A 20,503-nucleotide genomic window follows, 5' to 3' on the forward strand; every position below is an offset into this window, starting at 1 on the left:
GCATCCCGGGAAACAGGAGAGGAAATAGTTCCCTGGAGAAGGATAGTTTGCGTTGGAAGAGTTCAGAAACTCTGTCCATCCAGACCCATGGGCTTTTTCCAGTCTGTAAAAATCCGGGCTAGACCGTCCCTGCCATCATCATCGAAAGGAATCTGCAGCAATATGCTTCAATCGTCCGTTCTAGTGGCAGTGCTACAGTACAGGAAACCATCTGATCCATGTTGTCATTTGAAACGATTTAGTAAACGATCAAGTGTATTGGGCAGGTGAGAACGTCCAATGTTAAACAATGTATGTAACCTAATGGGATAAACCGGTGATACGAAGGTGCGTTCACTAGATAGCAATATCTAAAACAAACACTTCAAAGAATCGCCCTCAAGTACCGGAGTAGTCTTTATCCCTGTACAACAACCGGGTACTTTTCCAGCAGCTAGACACCGGTTGAACAGAACGGACACTGGTTCTTCAACAGCATCAAGCAGCTCTTGAGCAAAATGGGTGCCAGGATGTCATTCCAGTGCTCGAAATTGATGAATTGCTTGTGTACCAAAACCAGCCGGCAACAAGGCCAGATTCTTCAAAGCAGTTGAAGGCAATAGATCAGAAAGCTGTGCTAGGAAAGCCGCCCATCGGTCCGTTCAGGTCAATCTTGACAAAAACGATGTTGAAGACCGCTACCAAATAGCTATTACAAGGTACTCAGTACCTCGAATTTAAAGAGCTTTCGTACGTATATTTGGTTCGGAGTGCTGATTTACCTTTTGATCAGTTTTTTAGACCTAGACCCCCATCAAACTTACCTTTTGAGCAGGCTTTTTATCATTCTGAACCGATGGCAAAAGTCTATCAGCTCGTAAATTTGGTGTTTCTGCATGAAATGAAGTGAAAGTGTAACCGATGAATTTATTGTAGCTCAGCTAATACCTTGATGATGAAATCCCTGAAAACATGGTTGAGCGGGTCAGATTACGGATAAACAGACAAATGATCATACTTAGATGAGATTTATGAAAGTGTTTGTGAAGATATGTTGTTATGTTAACATGTTAATATGGTACTCGTGGAGTTAACAGCTCACTTTTCCTCCAGAAAGCCGACCTTCCAATACACTCCCCCAACTCGAAATTCACGTCGGTCTGAAAAGTCCCGGAAACCGTACCCGTACGAAACTGCACTGACAAACAAGACCCATTCCGCAATGTCAGTCGTCAGTCGAAAATATCACTCATGTGCTAGACGAAATCTGTGGCGTTCTGACGCTCCAAACCAAACCATTGCATCCCAAAAATTTACGCTGTTGAGCTTGGATGTACCGTTGTAAGGCAGAACACATGGGTATCTGACTCATCACATTTGCATGCCTTATGGGCCATCTTCAGCAGCAAGCACAACTCGGAATTGTGAACTGGTTCTGGCGCTTATAAGCAGGTCTTTCAGCCTTCTCAACAAGTACCATTATAGGTACTGACTACTGAAGGTCGACTCTCGGATTACCAGAACTTCTCCTTGAAACTTGCAAATCAGTAGCACATTTGAAGCTACTTTCCCACCAGTCAGGATGCAAGTCACGAATCAGACCCTCGGAAATTGGACGTTGATGATGAAAATATCCTGAAAAAAATTGGTTATCAGTTCCACGTAGGTGATGTACTTTGTGTGAGCTGAAATATCTACTTTCCATAGTTTTATTCAATAATGTATCAGAATGAATGCTAAAAGCTTGAAGTCAGAATCAAGTGTACCAGGTTGTAGCAATCGCAGCGGTCTTATTTAGCTGGTTTTCGAAACGTTGAAACGTCCCCAGCCTGCGGTGGGCCAGCTCAGGAAAAACAGTGGATAGCCGACATGGATAGTCAAAGCACTCCAGCGGTTTCCCAATTTTCGACCCTTTGAAATTATTTTCCCTTTCATTTTTAACTATATTCACTCTTTTGTTTTACATGCAAATATGTCCTCTTTCCATTGATATATCCAATTTTTGGCCTTGGTGCTTGCGTAAATTTACAGAATATCCGATAAGAACCTCCATGCGACACTCAACTTTTCTCTTCGACGACCAACTGTTAAGCAATTACAGGTCATGAATTTACAATGGACAAGGCCAACTCAAAACGTTGTCCCGTAATACGATGCTAGATTTTGAGAATAGGTAGCACTAGTATAAGGTACCATATACGGCTCAAAGTACAATCCTGAAAAGTGACAAGTTTTGCTTGCAAGCAATCACACCAGGTTGATGTGGTTGCCAAGGCAGTTATAAAAAACCTCAGCCCTCCATGTTTTCATGATAATAAATCACATCCGCTCGGGCAGATCAGTAACTAATCTCCTAGACGAAAACGGGTATTTATCACTCTACTTAAACACGCACGATGCAAATTCACGGCAACCGCTCAGAGTCTTATTGGACTATGCGGGGGTATTTATCATCCATGGACGTCGAGTTGGGCCTTATATCAACCAGCCGGTATTTCTACTACCCCTTACTGTCAAATATGGTCAGGAGTTTGGTTGAGCGGAAAGAAAATTTACCGAAAACCTTCTACATGGATTTGTTTTACCTAGTTCGAGTGAGAAACTTTCTCGTGAATAACTATCAGTAATGATACTTGAGAGAGCGACGCCTGTCAGCCGTATATCATCGGGCGGAATCTAATTAGCGTCGAGATTTACGAACTTTGATTTCGATACTCTAGATTTCGGGCCAGTTAAGTTGACCATTTCAGAAATAAAAGTCATCTCAGATTGACGAAACATTCTGAGTTTCGTGGGATACGCAGCTCTGATGTTTCCCAACATGAATAGACAGCTGTGTAGTGCTTCTCTGTTTTTTAGCATTGACTGGATTCATTGACAGGACGAAGTCTTTGCCGAACGTCATTAAGTCTCTTACCATCATCATGAAGCATTAAGCAGCTCAGAGGAGCGATACTTTCGGTGGATGTGAGAAACTTCCTTCCGAGAACTCATCGATCGAGGAGTGAGGCAATCTAGTAATATGGTTCCGATTATTGAAGGATGACCGCCACTATGTTCTGTCTAAATGAAAGCTAATGACGCTTCTGATCAGCAACTTATAACCAGACGGTTAAGTGTTCAGTCACCGGCCGGGAGCTTGTGGTTCGACATTGTGTGAGTTTCGTGAGGTGCTCACTACTGAATATTTGCAAGAAGGATAAAACTGCCGTGCAAAGCTTACCGCCTTTTTTACATAGTTGGCTTCAGTGACTAATATCAATCGAATATTTACCATTAACCAGCCAGTATAAAAGCAGTCTTTTCACATCTAAGTACTGCGCAGTTATGTGTGCCTCAATCTCACTGAGGCTAATCAGTTTTAGTGACATCCGCATGTGTGACTGAAAATCAAGTTTAATATGATTTCTGAAAACGTCATCTACTACAACGTCTACAAGGCTCAATAGGACCAAGGTTGCACTCATTTCAGATGTTATGCCTATTAAAGTATTTTGATAGGTAAACAACTTAAACAAAAACTTACTTAAGTAATTGTATCCACATCACTCACGTCTGGACCAATCTACTTTCGTCTCAGTAATCCGCACCGGAGAAGAGGACGACGGAATTGCATTTTCGTTGCCTTCGTAATCAGTCACAAACATATGCCCGCGAATAGCATGGCAGTAGGACTAACAACATCACACCAGAACAAGCTAAACGCACCACAACTATTGTCAATTTTGAGTAAGTGAGTATGTTCACTCTTGGTTGAGACGTCTGGATGTTCTCTGGCCTAGAACCGCAGTAACGCAATGATGATGTCACCTCGATTGATGATGAAACGTTTGCAATCAAACTGCCCAGCTCAGCGAGCAAGCCAACGACCATCATACACATCGGTTAATGACAAAGCATCTGCCAATTTTACCAGACAAGTAGAATAAGCTAACCGATAAATTAAGTATATAATATGTAGGCGTCAGTTGAGCAGGCTACCAGAATGTCCCGGTAAGTCTGGGACGATTGGATTGGACAACTTCATCAGATTAATAACAAGTAGTTGTGGAACTTGAATTGCTCTCCCGTTATGCAAAGGTTTCATGTTCACCTCACATTAGAGGGGCGAAGCATATTTTGGCACTGTATCTGCTGACAGTGTCAACAAAGCAGTGGGACTGGAGTACAATGCCTTCTTACTTCGGTTCGACTACCTGGTACAGAAGCACCAAATAGGTCAAAAGACTCTTAAAACTACGACTCTATGGATACAAATGAAACACAACTGGACGCAGAAACACTTTTATTGTTCTATAGTGTCTTAGATTACGGAAGGGGATTTCCTCATTGAAGTTTTCTATAGCATTCGAATGAAAGGTGTGTGGACTGAGGCGTAGCTTAACTTGATCAGCGAACAGCCTTAATAGGCCACACGTTCAATGAAATATTGGAATTAAGAGGACATGGTATCAGCCGTGTCCTAAGCAGACATTCCAACTCAGTCACCATCACACTGCTTTCCAGTAGAAAGCCTGCTTTGCATTTTGTGGTAGATTTCTCTGCAGCCCTTTTATCTTGACTGTCATCTCTAGATTTTTCGGTATCTGTTCAGCATCCGTCTCTCCTTGAAGTATTATTTTGCTGGCCCGTAAAAATCAGGCTCTGTGGATTAACTAGATTGAACTATTCTTTCGTCTACACAATTAAAAGCGACTAGAAATGTCAATTTTATTCAAAATTTATTGTTCTGAAGCCCTTAAAAAGGCGACAGATCACTGACCGTTCACTCGCAAGTAGTAGATAAATATTTTTGTAATTTATAGTTGTGCACGCGTGGCAATGTGAATGGCAACAGGTATCTGCCTGGCAGTTCACCATTTCCACTTGTCAGAGTACATGTGCCCAAACTGCGAGGATATTATGAAAATCGCCGAGGATTCAGCGTTCGATGAAGGGTTTTTCAGTTCGAAAGCCCAGAAGAGGCAGCACACAGTAGAACCAACAATGACAACTCATTGGATTGCGCCACTTCCTGCACTGTGTTTTCATGCCATCATCTAAAATAGTATTCTTTGTGCCTTCCTTTCTTAAGGTTGAAGGGAAAAGGCAAAAAATTACACAGATAAGTCATTCTCGAACATCATTCATTGAGAAAAGGGTCAGTCTGGGGTTATTGGATGTTGAATGAATAGGGTTCGAATAATCCAAAGAGCCATTTCGTAACTGTCGAAACAAAGCTAGTGGCTAGCCAAAGAGCCATTTCGTAACTGTCGAAACAAAGCTCAGTGGCTAGCTTTGTAGCTGGTTGCGCATTAGTTGTTTTTTTTCCAGACCAGTACGAACTACCAGCATGACATAATTTAGTGGCGTTTGCTCCCCACGGCAACATATACAAATGAGATTGAAAAACCCTATTAGTTGTAAAGATGTCTGGTTGTGGGGAATGAATACTGAACAGAGTGATTTAAGATGATTATTTGAGAAGACTACCTAAGATAGGCTACAGAATTGCATATGGATGAATGTTTGTTCGTTTAGTGGTTATTAGTTGAAGGTGAAGTTGTTACCAGACGAACCTGTGACCTCGTCAGTGTAGGTCATCAATGAGCCAAGCTCCTAAACGTAACGAGACCTCATTTTTAATAGAAGTATAAGCAAACTTGAAAAGTGTGGAAATTCACCAGATCAAATAGATCTGCAATAACCATTTAGAAGATGGATCCTAAATACGTTGACCATCACCCCAGAATAGGTTAAGAAGCACAGTATTCGTTCTGATCTGAAAGCCTCAATCTAAAAACAAGATCCGAGGTACAACACCGTATCTTAATGCGATGTTCGAAAACGCTTTTCGAATAAGAGATATTAATGGTGTTCTTCGGAATTCCGAATAATGCCAGGCCCCCACCTAAAAAAATAAACTCTTGCTTGCAGACCACGTGGTGCTTCGGTGCTTATAAAATGTGACTGCATGTTCAGATATCGTCCATTATAGCTTTGTGGAAGCTAAGCACTAGGTTGGGCTAATCGAGCACCGCTGTCTCTGGTGCTATCGATGGTCGTGATGAAATTCTTATCAAGCGTTTGAATTTCGGTCTCTCTTTGAAGTCAGCCTGCTTGTGCATCAAAAGCGTTGTGCTCATAAGCAGTTTATATCCAACTGAAGACCAGATCCAGAAGTAAGTCCCAAAAATCTGCAGCCACATGACCAACCGCGCGGGACTGAAACAAGAAATTTCACTTTTTAGCAAAATTTGACGACAATCAATGACGCGAACGCTAAAAGAAACCTGAAGGTGGTTCTTAGTGGCCGGTAGGTCAGCGCGGTGTGCACGGACCTGATAAGATGGGTGAACTTTTATGTGATGGAAGAAATCCAAAGTATGTCATGGTTTCATCTTCCAAAAACGGCCCATGTACATCTTCGTCATCGTCATCATCATCATCATCATCATCAACATGAACACCATGAAATCAGCGTTCAACACGGATCTTCGCTGCCATGATGACCCTTGTTACATATCTGCGAATCAAATAAAAGTCAAAAGAAGATTGATTTGGTCACCTGAGAATCGTCTGATGCTTCGTTCTCTAAGTGTAGTCAGCCAATGCCAAAAAGCCAAGAGGTATAGTACGGTACGTATTTCATGAATCTACCAAAGCACTTAATTCCCGACCTCTCGGCTAGTAGCTGGAGTCCAATTCTTTTGGCAATGAGCAGCTGATATAGGATATAATTCTTTGTATTGAAGTAGGGTGCCACTCATCCTTCACATCACATGGTCAGGTGTTGACTGACTCCTAGAGTAATTATGTCTCAGGTGGAGATTTCACACTTCGTAAATCATTCTTCCTTCTGAACTACTTATATTTTGTCGGTGGGATGAGAAGATTTGCGATTCAACAGACAGATCTGGTCATAATCTTAATGTTGGTGCAGAAACTGATTATAGTGAATACCTATTTTTGTAAGTATTCGCAAAACGATATGGTAATTTTTCAGTGGAACTGTCGTGCTGTTAATCGAAAGCATTAAAATAATCACGTGCAGGTGGTTTCTAACATAAGTGGTTTTTTAGAGAACGGAGGACTATAGAAATGCCAGGGAGGTTCTGTGAAGTTTGAACTACCTGGCCTTGAGAAAGGTATGTTATCAACGCACCGCATAGCGCTACTCCAAATTTTTCAATGACGACTGTGAGGGATATATCACTACTTGACCGAATTATAGTCCAGTGGACGAAACATCCTCGCGAATATCACTGGAACAGCCAAACCGTGAAATTGGATTGATGATAAACCCGGTATAAATCACCGTCCGACGTATCTTGTCAAGTTTCCAGGCCGCCTGACAGTCACTCACGTTTCAGGCATTAGTGATCTCCTTGGAAACACTCTCTCCGCATTGGTTAGTTTAAAGTATCCAATACGAAAGTGATGTGATGCATTTAAAACCTGGATTTGAGCGTTGGTTGATCAACAGACCTACCAAACACACATGCTGCTGGCGCTCGCCATCCTCTTTTCTTACTTTGCAGCAGACGATGCTAAGTACGTCCACTTAAATTTGGCTCCAGAAACGTAACTAACTTGAATTTCAGGAAGTTTGTTCACTTACCGTTGAGGACTGACAAAACTGTAATCTCACAGTGCCTGCTAACTGGATGTTCGTATTTCTAGGGGCATTACTGGGGACAGATACAGATGGGCGAGCCTCCGCAAAACTTTTCCGTTATTTTCGATACCGGTGGTTCTATCAATTGGCTTCCATCAAGTGCAGCAAAGAGTAAAAAGTTAAGCTTCGGAAGGGTTTACGACCGAATTTTATCGTCTCAAAGTCACACCCAGGGCATTGCTCACACTGCCCGCTACGTTTCGATCACCTTACAAGGAATTTTGGTTACCGATATATTGAAAGTAGGTATTTTTTCCGTTTTTATTGCTGCATTCCAAAGCTTGGCTCGTCAATCCTCGAAAATTTCACCTTTATGGAGACACTGGATTACAACGGACCAAGGAACCTTATGTCTAAGGCTGACGGCGTTTTTGGGCTACGTTGTTGGGCCAGAAAGCCAGTTGTTATGTCAAATATTTTGAACGTGTTGACAAAGCGTGGAAAAATTGACCAGCAGCTGTTTACATTTCGCTTTTGCGGGTAAGACATTTTTTCTGAAGTGGTTTGTTGCACTCTTTCTGGATTGAGTCATCACTTTTTTCATTGATGTACTAGTNGTACTTACTAGTTTCGAGGTTTGTCACACGAACACTATTTCCTACTTCGACTGCACACTAATGTCAAACGTCAAAACTACCCCTTCATATGGGATGCCTCTCCATGAGAGGTGGACTTAGGTCCCCAATCTATACAAAAATTGCCCTCTCTGAAAAAGCTAGCTGATTTTCACATGAGAGAGGTAAGTTCATTTGTCGAACTAGCCCAGCGTATTTTCTGAGCTGCTGGGAATGCACAAAGAACCCAATAAACATTCAAAACTAAAAGCTGAGTGGTTAGTGAGTAATTGAACCGCTAGATCTATTTATGCGCTAGTTGCCGGAATTAACACATTTCTGTATCGGTCTGTTTGATTCAAGCAGGATCGGAAGCAAGTTATCGAAATTTAGTCGTTCCCTTGGGTGACAAGAGACTATTGCACGGTCACCGATGACTTTCTGACCATTACAAATTCTTATTGGCCCCATTTAGGGCACCTGCCTCTGTGCAGTGATCTCTCTGATAAAATAACTAGAATCTGGTCAAAACAACGCAAAGGTTGGCAAAATGTTTTATGCATGGGGTGCGCCATGTCTTGCTGCCACGCTGGAATTTGGTAAAACAAACGATTCTATGGAAAATACGGCATAAACCAGACACCAACCTTACATTTAGTGTGTTCTGCGAACAAATAATAGCCATTTCTTTGTAAAAGAAACTACTCACAAGGTTGCTGAAAACTCTTCGACAGCCCACTACCGGTTTCGCACTCCTCGGTGCTCATCAAATAGGCGCAGTCCCCGAGTTTCCGTCAGCCTTACCATCGGCGAAAATCTTTTTAGCCACCGAGTCTACAGATGCTCCGAAAACTTCCAATTGGCTATTATGGCGCTGGCTAATTAAATGAATTTCTGGAGAGATTATTACTGGGTTATTGAGACAAGACGGTCCTGTAAAGTTCATGAAACTCTGCGAATATCAGCCAGAGGTCTTCGTGGCAAAATATGCCCTACGTGTATGTGAAATTGTCTGCAACAAGCTGAAATCCAGTCTAAAAGACTTGCTTTGATTTTTGGCTGCCAGAGGTTCATTCACCAGTAACCGACGGTCTCTGATTACGGTGCACACATTCCAACTGATTGCTGCTAATTTTACAAAACCGGTATTGTGTGGACGGAACACGGGAAACACAAATACCAGGTCGGTAATCGAGGATCCGTTGAGGGTGTGGCTGACATAAATATATGAAGCAAATTCACCACGTCACGAACGAACGAATAAAAACGAAACAATCATTTTTGACCATGAGTTTACAAAGTCAAGGTGAAAATAATCCGAGATGTGATGCAAACAAATCCGTCGTTCATGGTTTTAGAAAGTTATTTTATTCTGGGAGACCATCATAGCGCATTATCTTCTCGGCATACTAGAGGGAAAGCAATGCTTTCGCTCTCTTAGAGGAGTTTAGTAAAGGAAATCACAGAGGTCACTGGGTTTGTATTTCTTTGTGTAGATTAGTTCACAGTAGAATAATGTGAAAAATTAACTCATACCGCAGCAGGAGGTTGGAATATGGCAAGATGAACAGCGGCCGTAGATCCACAAGGGTGGACTAGGTAATCAGTTATGAATTCTACGACAAGAGGTCATGAAGTTGGTAACTACTTATGAAAATACTGGTAGCAAAAGGACACGCAGTCCTGAAGAGCTTCATTAATGCTGGAGTCTCTTGCTGCCATTATTTAAGTGGGGTATTGCCACACATACATAATTTATTCGAAATGATAGTTATCGTACCACATTGTGGTTTTAATAGCCCTACTCTCTAGGGGCTACTAGTTAGTCGAACGTTTGCGTTGTCCACTTCAGATGAGTCACTATTCGTGTGTTATAAACAACCTTCCCCCTACTGAAAGCAGTCGTACCACTTCAGTTCAAACATTCGCTCTTTAAGAGTATTAGTTTCGTGGCTTAATTCCACGTTTGTAGAAATTTAGAAGAATGAATCTGTCTGAAAATCGCTCAAACGTGATGCAAGCCAATGAATGTTTAAACGGAAAGGATGTGAAGCAGTCTACTATGCCATGGTCTATGGACCACATGCACGCATGAAATGCGAGCAAATGAAACTGAGTTTGCAAGTCTTCGATCCGAAACGGGCTAAGAAGTCGTTCCTGAAAGATACTTTTCTGGCTTGAAGCCAGCTTCCTACATAATTAAGCTATTTAAAACAGGGTTCTTTTGAGACCTCCACCTGTGTAGGGTCAGACGCAGGTCAGCCAGTTTCGGAAGTCTCACTGCCATTTTTGCAAGTGCTTTTTGAAACTCACTGTTTTCTACGACGAATATGGCAAAACTATCTCTGATCGTGTTGCTACATTCTCACAGTCGTACTGGAACTTTTCACCCTTTAACCTGGCAAGAAACAGTTCCTTCGTAATGGAGTCACGTTGTGATGCCACTTTGCGCTAGCTAACTGGGGGTTGGAGAGGAACCTGAGGAAACTGTGAAACCTCGATATGCTGATGCAGATGAAGGTCGAAAAGGCCAATATCATCTAAAGCTCTTAAGATCAAGATTTTCTCAGATGTCCTCGTGTTAGGCGAAAAAACAAGACTACTGAGCAGGATACTCGGTATGAATCACATCGATTCTTGAGTTAATTCGCAAATGCGTTTTTTCGGCACCATAGGCGGTGTATAATACCTTACTGGAGCAAAACAGCTTCGTGTTATCCGTAGGTCAGGTCATCTTTGTGTGATGCTGCCGGTTACATGTCCACACACTGCTTATTTCAACGACATACCTATGTCATCCTACAGCCGATTGTCCAAATGCTTGCGCCGACGCCCCTCTGTCTTACAAACCCATTATTTTGAGCATTCAATAGACAAAAAATTCCCAGATGTGATATGCAAACAAATCCCAGACATTCGTCCTTCTGGTGAGCAAACCCATGGCAGTCATAACACCCAAAAATTTGCTTATAAGCAGCATGCGGTGAAGAGAACATTTAGTTTATTCTCATTTTCACCTTGGCCAAATGAAATTTAGGGGAAGATTTGGCTGTCTTTTTAACGCGAATTCGTGTGTGCTTGTCCATTAAAACAAATTCTACTGCTAATACGTGCTTCTACAGAGTTTACGAACCTCGTTTTTCCCCTGTGTCCTCATCAAAGTAGACTCCATGTACTTGTGCAGGGCGTACATTCTGTTCCCTCCGCCATAGGAATAAACACGGTTGTGTAACGGATTATGTCTCCTGCGATCCGATATGAGTTTGCAGGCAGACACTTTGTGTCACCTTCCTGAGAGATTTTCAATTAGTCAACCACACAGTGGCAACCACAAATGGAAGATACTCACAGATATGGCTTTGAGTATTAAGTCCCGATGAAGCGAAGCTGTAATTTTGGTTTGTTTTGACGCGTATTTCATTTGAACGTGATTCAAAGTCGAGAGATTTATATCCAACTCGCAGCCACGGGTACATTTGACATCACCCTCCATTGAGTAGCTTGGTTAAGAAATCTTCACTAGATAACTAAAGCGCGTACCTGAAGCAGACGGAAAAGTGAGTCCCGACATTATGACGTTCCATCTCACTAGGTCTTGAAGTTAACCAGAAGCAGGGTTATGTTGTCTTTTCAATAGCTGAATGATAAAACAGTAGGGTGGCATAACCAAATATGACAGTAGTTCGAGAAAGTTTTCTGGTTTTTAATTGAGACGTTGCCCAGTAAGTGGAGTCAACTCGTGCTGAGAATCCAAGGGGCACTGTAGAGCAGTTTTATCCTCATTTGAAATCATCAGCAGTGCACACCTCACAAATATACAGGGAGATTTAAACTCGTGTAGCTTCAACTTCCGCGCCTTTCGACATAGACTGGTTTCACTTGCAATACTATGTTTCGGCTTAGAATTACCAAGGCGATTCAAACAATCATCAATATCTAAGTAACTCAGATAAAGAAGAATTTCAATAGACGAGCGAAAGTTTTATCTGAGAGTCGTTACTGGAGGAACCAGTCAAAACGTGACCATATGACGCGGATTCCGTGAGTGAAGGACGTTCAACACTGTATGCTGTCTAAGTGCGATCAGCCAGTAGTGGGCGGACGGTTAAGTGTTCAAACCAGTAGCCGGGATGTTGCGTGTTCGAGACTCTCCGGATTTTTGTGAGATTTCAAGTGGTGATGATTCCGAATTCGAACAAGACGAGTGTACAGTACGTTTTTTTTTTGGCTTCACTCACAGTAGGAAATTTCTACCAAAAACTAAACATTCCGAAGGCTAACAATGCAGTTAGGGTTGTGATTAAGCCCTAAATCTGAAAGCAGGCTTATCGAAAACTGAATGAACTAGTCCATTCGGGCAGATGAAGGTCATAATAAGAGAGACTGGTTTTGAATGAAACTTGATATATACCTGTCTTTTCTTCAAAGGGTCACCTTTGGTGAAAGGCCTCTCCGTCGGCCCAGTAGAGAACGATTCGTAGGTTTGGTCGGTTCCAAAAGTTGATCTCCCTATTTGAGGACATTAAGCGACCTCTCTCTTAGCAACTTTATCCAGATTCCACAAAATTCTCAATCGTACCAGCGAGAAAAACCGTAACTCGTCCGAAATCAGCTATAAACACTACTGCCTCCCAACCAGCATTACTTTCTTCAGAAGTTAGGAAGTGTGAAATTCATCATTATTCTATCTGTTTTTGAGGTTTTTCCGGGATGAGTATTTTGTTCATAGTCACACCACTCTCGTTTGAAGATCGTCCTCTAGGAAGTGTGAAATTCATCATTATTCTATCTGTTTTTGAGGTTTTTCCGGGATGAGTATTTTGTTCATAGTCACACCACTCTCGTTTGAACGATCGTCCTCCTTTTCTGGCGTAATTGTTCCGGTGAGTGTGGACTATGTATTTGCTTAAATAGTGATGTCTTATTATCGTGCGATCATGAACGTTGCGGCGGCCCAGTGAGTGCTTCATGGCAGAGCTTCCTCGCCATCTATAAACAGATGGTACACCAGATGGGGTGACATACGGATGATACGAAAAAATAAAACATTTGTAAAACCATGGTTCTTGTCACAACAGATAAAGTTCAGGAGTTCCGGGCCAAACTCAGCCCGGATGGAGTGCCATGTAGGGTGTCAAAACACAACATAGAGGGATAGAATGCTAAAATCCCATGTTTCGGTTACTATGCGCAGCCTTTCTCAATGATTTCTGTGACCACTTGTAGGCGTATCAAGTGCAGCGTCATTTGGGTTCGCTATAATTTCTTCTGATTGGCGTGTTCCTGACGTCGGTTGGAATGCTGCTCCAATTTGACTGTCAAGTGATACTAGTGACAGACCAACCAGAAGGCATGCTAGCATACCAAAATGACGTTACATTCGATTCATATTCAACTGATTCTGCAGGGTATGGTTGTATTGCTTCTGGGAAAGGTGAGAATTTTGTAAAACCACATGTCTGCTTTATTCTTTTCTATTAAAGTAACACAAATTTGGATTAAGCTTATCTCCAAGGAAACCATAACAGTCATACTAAAACCTGATATTATTCAAGTGGCTGAATTCATTGACCTGAAAGTTCATGCAAATTTTCTAAACGATGGAATATGACAGAAGACGCACAATTATTTTTATCAACCCTACTTCATAACACTTTTAGTTTGCTCAGACAATTTCAAGGCCTGCTGGGAGGGAACTAGTTTAGCACATCCCTCATTGTGACGGTAACCTCAAATTCACGAGCTTACACGTTTATACGAAGACTTATTTCGCGGCAATTCATACTTGAAGATGTTTTACCTGTCGGTTAGTGTATCACTTAAAACGGAATGCGTAGGATATTTGCAACACATCTATGAACGTTCTTCAGAAAGGATTATACAATTGTAGGATTGTCGCCTTGTGGAAAATTTGATGCCCTGACCAGTTGTTTCTTAAACTAACAGAATCAAACATTTGAACCTAGTTTTAAGGCAAACAACTGCGTCACTGAGAACAAGTTGAAGACAAGACTAGAAACAACGAAATTTCATAAATCTGGTGTCATTCTTGGAGTATCATCGAGTACTTTGGCATTTGAAACACATTTCTTCTGTCCCTATTTGTAACAACCCGCTCCACTTTTGTGTTTAGTGCGTGCGTATGAACTTGTGTTTGTTTGTCCCTATCACTTCGCTTATTTGACCTTGAGGTCATCCAGCCATCTTTTGTCCAACCTTATGCACGTGTGACTGTTTCACATGGGAGCTTGTTTATTCTATTTGGTTTGCACTTTATGGTTCAAGTGGACGAGTACCTACTGTCGAGGCTTGTATATTTTGTCAGTTGATGCCTTACGTTAATAGCACCGTACGCAAACCCAACCGAGGTATTGTTTTACATTCCTGGAGGTTCTGGTATTACGCGTCACTCAAAGATACCGTTTGGCTGCTACACTTGGTTTTCCACCAGCATCCTTCAATGAACACGGCGACCAAGTGTTACCACTTGACGGTAGCACGGTCAATTCCTTTAAATGTCAGTACGAGAGTTGGTATCCTATGATCACACATTTGGTCTAAATCATGCTTATAGCGCAATGAACTGTCGCGATGTACTTCTCTTCTGCTTACCGAAATGAAAACTTTTCAACTCAGAACCACGTAGAACAGTTGGATCGCACATGATTCTGTCAGCTGGGATGTTTTTTTAACTAACGATAACCCCTAACTAGCCAACTTGCAGAACATAGTGAGAACCCACTCATCTGCATTTCTAGCTTGAGTAAAGATTGTAACAACAATGTCCTTCATTCGGTGGAAAATCTTAAATGAGTGTGGTTGCAAGATGAGTAAAATACGGAGAGATTCTGCGATTCAAGTCAGTATAAACGGACGGAATAATAGACTGCAGTCATGTTGAGCTTTCCGAAATTCTAACGCTTCTTTGCCAGGTTCCCTATAAATCTTGGTGTGGAAGGGACAAAAATTTTGATGATGGCGAAAAAAGGCACGAAGACGCACTTTTGGGCGGAACTCCAGCTCGTGACCTTCTCTATACCGGAATAGTTCCCCATTTACCCAAGTTCCGCGGAGGATTCTCTAAGCTGCATATTTATGTAGAGATTCTATATTCGTTCATTTGCTCTATGTGCGTTACGTCGTTATTCAATAAGTCGTTTTGCGAGTGCTGAAACCAAGCACTTTCAGCGACTGGTTATGCTACGTATTCTATCCCATTTATAGCTATCATCTTTGTCCTATACTGTGTTTCATGGCGTTCCTCTCTCAAGTACATTAAACAGGTTAGCTAATTGTTTGGATATAAATCAAGTTGGGAACCGTAAACTCCATTTTGGGTATACTCACCTGGAGGCCGTTTGCTACTGAAAGTTGATATATATTCATTATAACAACGATGAATATATTGGCAAATACAGTTTTCTATATTTTAGCAACCCTGAAAACCCCAAAAGCGACCATGTGGGCGATTTGGTGTTTGGAGTGATTCGGACTGATTTTCAGAACAGCGAACCGACCTATGTCAAAATCAAGAAGCCGTGGAGATTTTACGTCAAAATGTGAGTGTTTTGAATTTGTTAATTTCTAAAAAATGCCTCCTTTTTGAGATATTAGACGAAAGGAGAAGCACCCATACAATGTAGTCTGCATTTACCAGGTCGGTAGAATCAGGTTGGCAAAATCCATCATGAATCTGATGTCTATTGTCAAAGATTTTGCAACAATTTTGTGAGTAGTGCGTTGTATGTTTTGGCTACTCTTGAAACAAGAGAAATCTACTATTACTTCCTGAATAAACGGTGCTTGTTGTATAGAAACGAAAATGTTTCGAACAATGAGTCACAGGACTTCTTAGAGTTTTCACTCACTGAGAAAAAGTTAAATGTAAAAAGTGAGATTGTAGGCTTGGTTTAGTGAAACTGTCTCATAACGGTTGAGGCGACTTTTCGGAATCACTAGCTTGACATCACAGAGATCCGCACTTGTTGAATAAAGCAGAAAACCTAGAGATTTTTCATAAAATACCTCTATAAATATTTTTTGTACAACCACGCTGGTGACTTCATGTTCGCTCCCCTTGAATGACTGTTGTCAACACAGCTGCACTGGGAAGTTAAAACTGACCAACGCTATCAAAATATATGGATCTCTCGCGGTTCAACGTTTAGATTTCTCAAAAGTAACCTGAGAAAACAATCAAGTGGCTGTTGACTGAGCAAATGGAGCATCATTCTTTATTCGAAATCTCACTTTTAGCGGTGGATACACTGATTGCTCTTGGTGGCACGAATAAATCTGGTGTTGCTTACGAGAAAGACGAGCCTGGAAACTGGTTGTGCACAATAGGCACAAAATATATTAGACATGTGAATAAACCAGTTCACTAGTGCAAGGCGAAATTCTATGTTACATGAAACAGATCTGAAAGTATAACGCTGCTCATAAGGTTGCTGAAAACTCTTCGACTGTCCAAGACCGGTTATGCTGTTCTTGGGGTTTGTCAGGTGGGCACAGTCTCTGAGTTTTCGTCAAACTCATGTTTTGCTTGAACCACAATTGGACAGTCTTCGACAAATACCTTGATTTGCGCAAGAGTTGGGTTTCGGCTAGAGACTCAACTGAACACATATGAATCTTCCGTTTATAATAGTCCGCTTTAATCGGAATTCAAAAACATATTCGTGTGTAAATGAGATTAGGTGATGATGTTAGGTATTATTTATACATATGTGGTACATAGAGGATATGTTTTCTAGTACGCCGCCTCGACGCTTCGTGCTTCAGCGGTACTTCTAGCCGAATGTGTTGTCTTCTCTGGATTTTTCATGGATACGTCGATACAAATGATCCGTAAAGTTACTGTACAGGGGTACAAAATCAAGACATCTTTCTGCTCTTAACAGGTTACTGTATCCACTTGGAAAGGAAGTGTATTGAGTATCTATTAGACCACAGCTACTGGGACGAAATTTTTAGCCCAGGCGAGGTAGATTATCGCTAGTTTGCTGGCTGTATTGGGCAATTTTGTTGCAAACATTTCGTCGTCGATCGAGGGGACATCATCAATACGCTGTTCGGGTGCAAAATGGGGAGCAGCTATGAATTGGCAAGAATTACTCAGCTTAGCAACCAAACCAAAAATTAGCCACTTATTTGTATTTAGCGAACAGTGTCAAATTTTTGGCAACTACAGCTTCTTTTGACTTCCTCTAAGCCTTCTTCACCTCAGCCCTCTTGGTCCAGATTCTCGTGTAGTTCGATCTATGAATAGGATTATCAATAAACAAGTGTGCGTCATTTACGTTAGGGGCATACTAAGCAATTCGAACGAATCCATTGTAGTAGTACAGTCGATGAGGTCTTCTTATGTTTCTGTTTTATCAGGTTAACCATGGGGGAAGGAAGAGCTGAGCAGTAGGACCTACAAATTTAGATCATCTGAGGGAATGACAGGTTACGTAACGCAGTGTGTTTGATTGCAACAATTTTTTGAAAGGCGATTCCAAAATTTATTTCAATTTGCAAACCCTATTCTAGTATGCTGATCACAGGTTTGTGGACCTACAAATTTAGATCATCTGAGGGAATGACAGGTTACGTAACACAGTGTGTTTGATTGCAACAATTTTTTGAAAGGCGATTCCAAAATTTATTTCAATTTGCAAACCCTATTCTAGTATGCTGATCACGGACAGGTTTGTGAATGCCTTGCGAATATCCGAAAGTTGTTCCACATGGATACTAGCTTTCAAGCGTGCGAAACGGAATCCCTACTGTATTTATTATGAATGTTGATGTTGGAAGGGCTTGGTTTGAGAGAACCATTAAACCTCACGAATCAGGTTCATTGTCCAATTGCTTCGTATCCGATTTTTCTATTTAAAAGGCTATTGTTAAATAATAGGGACTATGTTGTCAAAGCCACGTGAAGCGTGTCCTAAAAAAGCCGCTTTTTTATAAAAATGGGCTACTCTGTAAACGCGACTGCACCAAGGACCGATAACGGAGACAAAAGCGGTGTCGCTGATGTATGTTATTGTTGTAATTTCAGTGAAATTCGATATCATTTGAGATGTGCTTCTGTCGGGCACTTCCAGTTCTATGAGGTTGATTCCGAGTATCCCGACAGTCGGGGAAGACACGCGTAAAAAATAAGTGAACTCTATATGCTTTGCTAAAATAGATTTCACTGGTGATTCCATAATTTTCCAATAACATCTCACCTTAATAATGCATTCAATGGGATTGGAAAAACTGCTTTTAGTAAAAAAACGTGACGGTACACGATTGACTGATATTTATTTCAGAAAAGTTTAGGGAGTTTTTTGAACCTCTCTGGAGAAGTGACTCCCCAATCGATTTTATGTGCCTCCCAGCCGGATGATTGTCAGTTGACAACCATTCTGTGGAAAGCAGTTGCGTGGGTAAGCTCTTGTGGAAGCAATGGTATCCAAGATGAAGTTTACTGGAATCTCTGTGTCCAAGTTTTGGTGCTCTGTAACACCCTTTGAACAGATTGGCACCAAAATGTCCCCGAGAACTTCGCCGAATCGGAGTTTGAATTCTCGGTTCTGATAGGTTCATGTCCAGATTCTAAGACAATAGGCCGTTCCAAAGAAGTCAAATACCTGTCACTGTTCCAACTGCCCCCCCCTCGTGATTGTAGATAAAAATCATTCTGAGCAGCCTAAACGCCCCGGTTAAAAGCAGATTCTAAGGATGGCTGTACTTTGCAAAATCTGTTGTAATCGGATACTTACTCACGAAGTGACATTTTAGGCACAAAACGACAGTGATATGAGTCCCAGTTTTTGAAGCCTGCTCCCGTCTTTGTTTGGCGCTTTTATGGCGGGCTTATTTTTTCTCCCCTTTGGTAAAATATGGAGATTTTGCCATCATAAAGATAACCAAAGTTGAATTCAGTAGATAAATAAATTCAATGATTTCCATTTTTTAGTATTTCAGTCGGTGAAGTTGAAATCTGCAGTTCCTGTCAGGCGCTTGCAGACACTGGTGCGGTTAAAACAGTTGGTCCAAGACTACAAGTAGAGCAGGTGTTTTCTCAGTTCAAAAACGCCCAGATAAAGAAAGGAGCACTCTATGTGGACTGCAGGACGATTAATGACTATCCACCTATTCGAATTGGCATACAGGAGAAATCATTTAATTTACGTGCGAGAGACCTTATTTATCAGGTAAATACCAGTGAAATTATTCAATGACATTTGGAATAAAAAAGCAACATTCACTTGTGTTGACTTCATGCCTGTTTCTCCCTTTTCACTTGACTCAAGGATGTGCGTAAAGGCAGAGCAACCTGCATTTTGGGCATCCGTTTTATTCCAGAGGAGAAGCGAACTCACTGGACCTTTGGAACTTCGATTCTGCGTTTTTTTCACACAATATTTGACCACGGGAAAAAGAAAATGGGTTTCGCAGAGGTGAAGTGTCCCAGTTGAAGAAGGGGACCGAGTTTATGTACGACCAGTTTACCCGTCTGTGTCAGATTAAATAGCTTTGAGTTTTATTTCATGCATAATGTTAGAAGTTTTTTTTGTTTTTGGATAAATGACTTGACTTGGGAAAAAGTTAGTTCTATGCGCTTCTGATAAAAGTTGGCCAAAGCATTCCAGCGATTGTGAGTATGCCAGAATACCCAATTATTTTGCAAACAGTCTGTAGTTGAAAACCAGTGCGAATTTTGGGAAGCTAATGAGCAAAAAGGACATAATCAGCGCGTCATTCTTTAATTAGTCCTATTTTAATGATTGCTTGGGATTTAAGAGGAAGCGGAGACCATGTTGAATAAGTTTAGTGAGTTTCGGCTTTGTCTCTAATTTGCTATATGTCTACTTATTAACGAACTGTCAGCTAACTCTCCGCAATCCTCATAGGTGATCATTAGGCCGTAGATTTTGTTTTGTACGTGAAACACTCCCAAGGTGTCGTCCCTGTTTGAACTCATCAGGACTGAAAACAGCTGGAGTTTTTACACTCAGTTAGCCTCAAAGCCATGGCTCCGCCGGCTTTACTGATAAAGATGACGCTTCCAAATCATTTCATTTTTAATTGGTTTAACCCAATGAATCTGACAGTGTGAAATGGTCGTGTAATTTCAACAAAGCAAAATTAATGAACAATTCATTTAATTCACGTAAATTCTGTCCGTTTTTAAAAACTATATTTATCCACGTTAAAAATCAGAGATAAAACACACAGTGAGCCTTTGGAATAGACAAACGCAAAAGAGACAAGTTATAGCCATTTGGGTTACAGCATACGATTATATTTCATGTAGAAGCCAATAAACATT

General features: G+C 41.3%; 2 protein-coding genes across 2 annotated transcripts in view; one reads left to right on the forward strand and one right to left on the reverse strand.

The window, feature by feature from the left end:
* On the forward strand, positions 1 to 19,773 carry T265_07601 (hypothetical protein; the record flags this gene model as incomplete). The annotated part of the gene is made up of 6 exons (XM_009173165.1): positions 1 to 255; positions 7,642 to 7,878; positions 7,917 to 8,116; positions 15,624 to 15,749; positions 19,148 to 19,385; positions 19,485 to 19,773. 6 exons carry the CDS (start codon positions 88 to 90, stop codon positions 19,647 to 19,649), a joined length of 1,134 nt encoding a protein of 377 aa, XP_009171429.1.
* T265_07602 (hypothetical protein) overlaps positions 19,152 to 20,503 on the reverse strand; it is a gene marked incomplete at both ends in the record, with an annotated part of 21,614 nt that continues 20,262 nt past the window's right edge. The window contains one exon of the mRNA XM_009173166.1: positions 19,152 to 19,229. Coding sequence (XP_009171430.1) covers positions 19,152 to 19,229 — 78 coding nt within the window. The remainder of the gene's footprint in view (positions 19,230 to 20,503) is intronic.

This window comes from Opisthorchis viverrini (assembly GCF_000715545.1).
Source record: "Opisthorchis viverrini unplaced genomic scaffold opera_v5_176, whole genome shotgun sequence".
NCBI classification, from domain to species: domain Eukaryota; kingdom Metazoa; phylum Platyhelminthes; class Trematoda; order Opisthorchiida; family Opisthorchiidae; genus Opisthorchis; species Opisthorchis viverrini.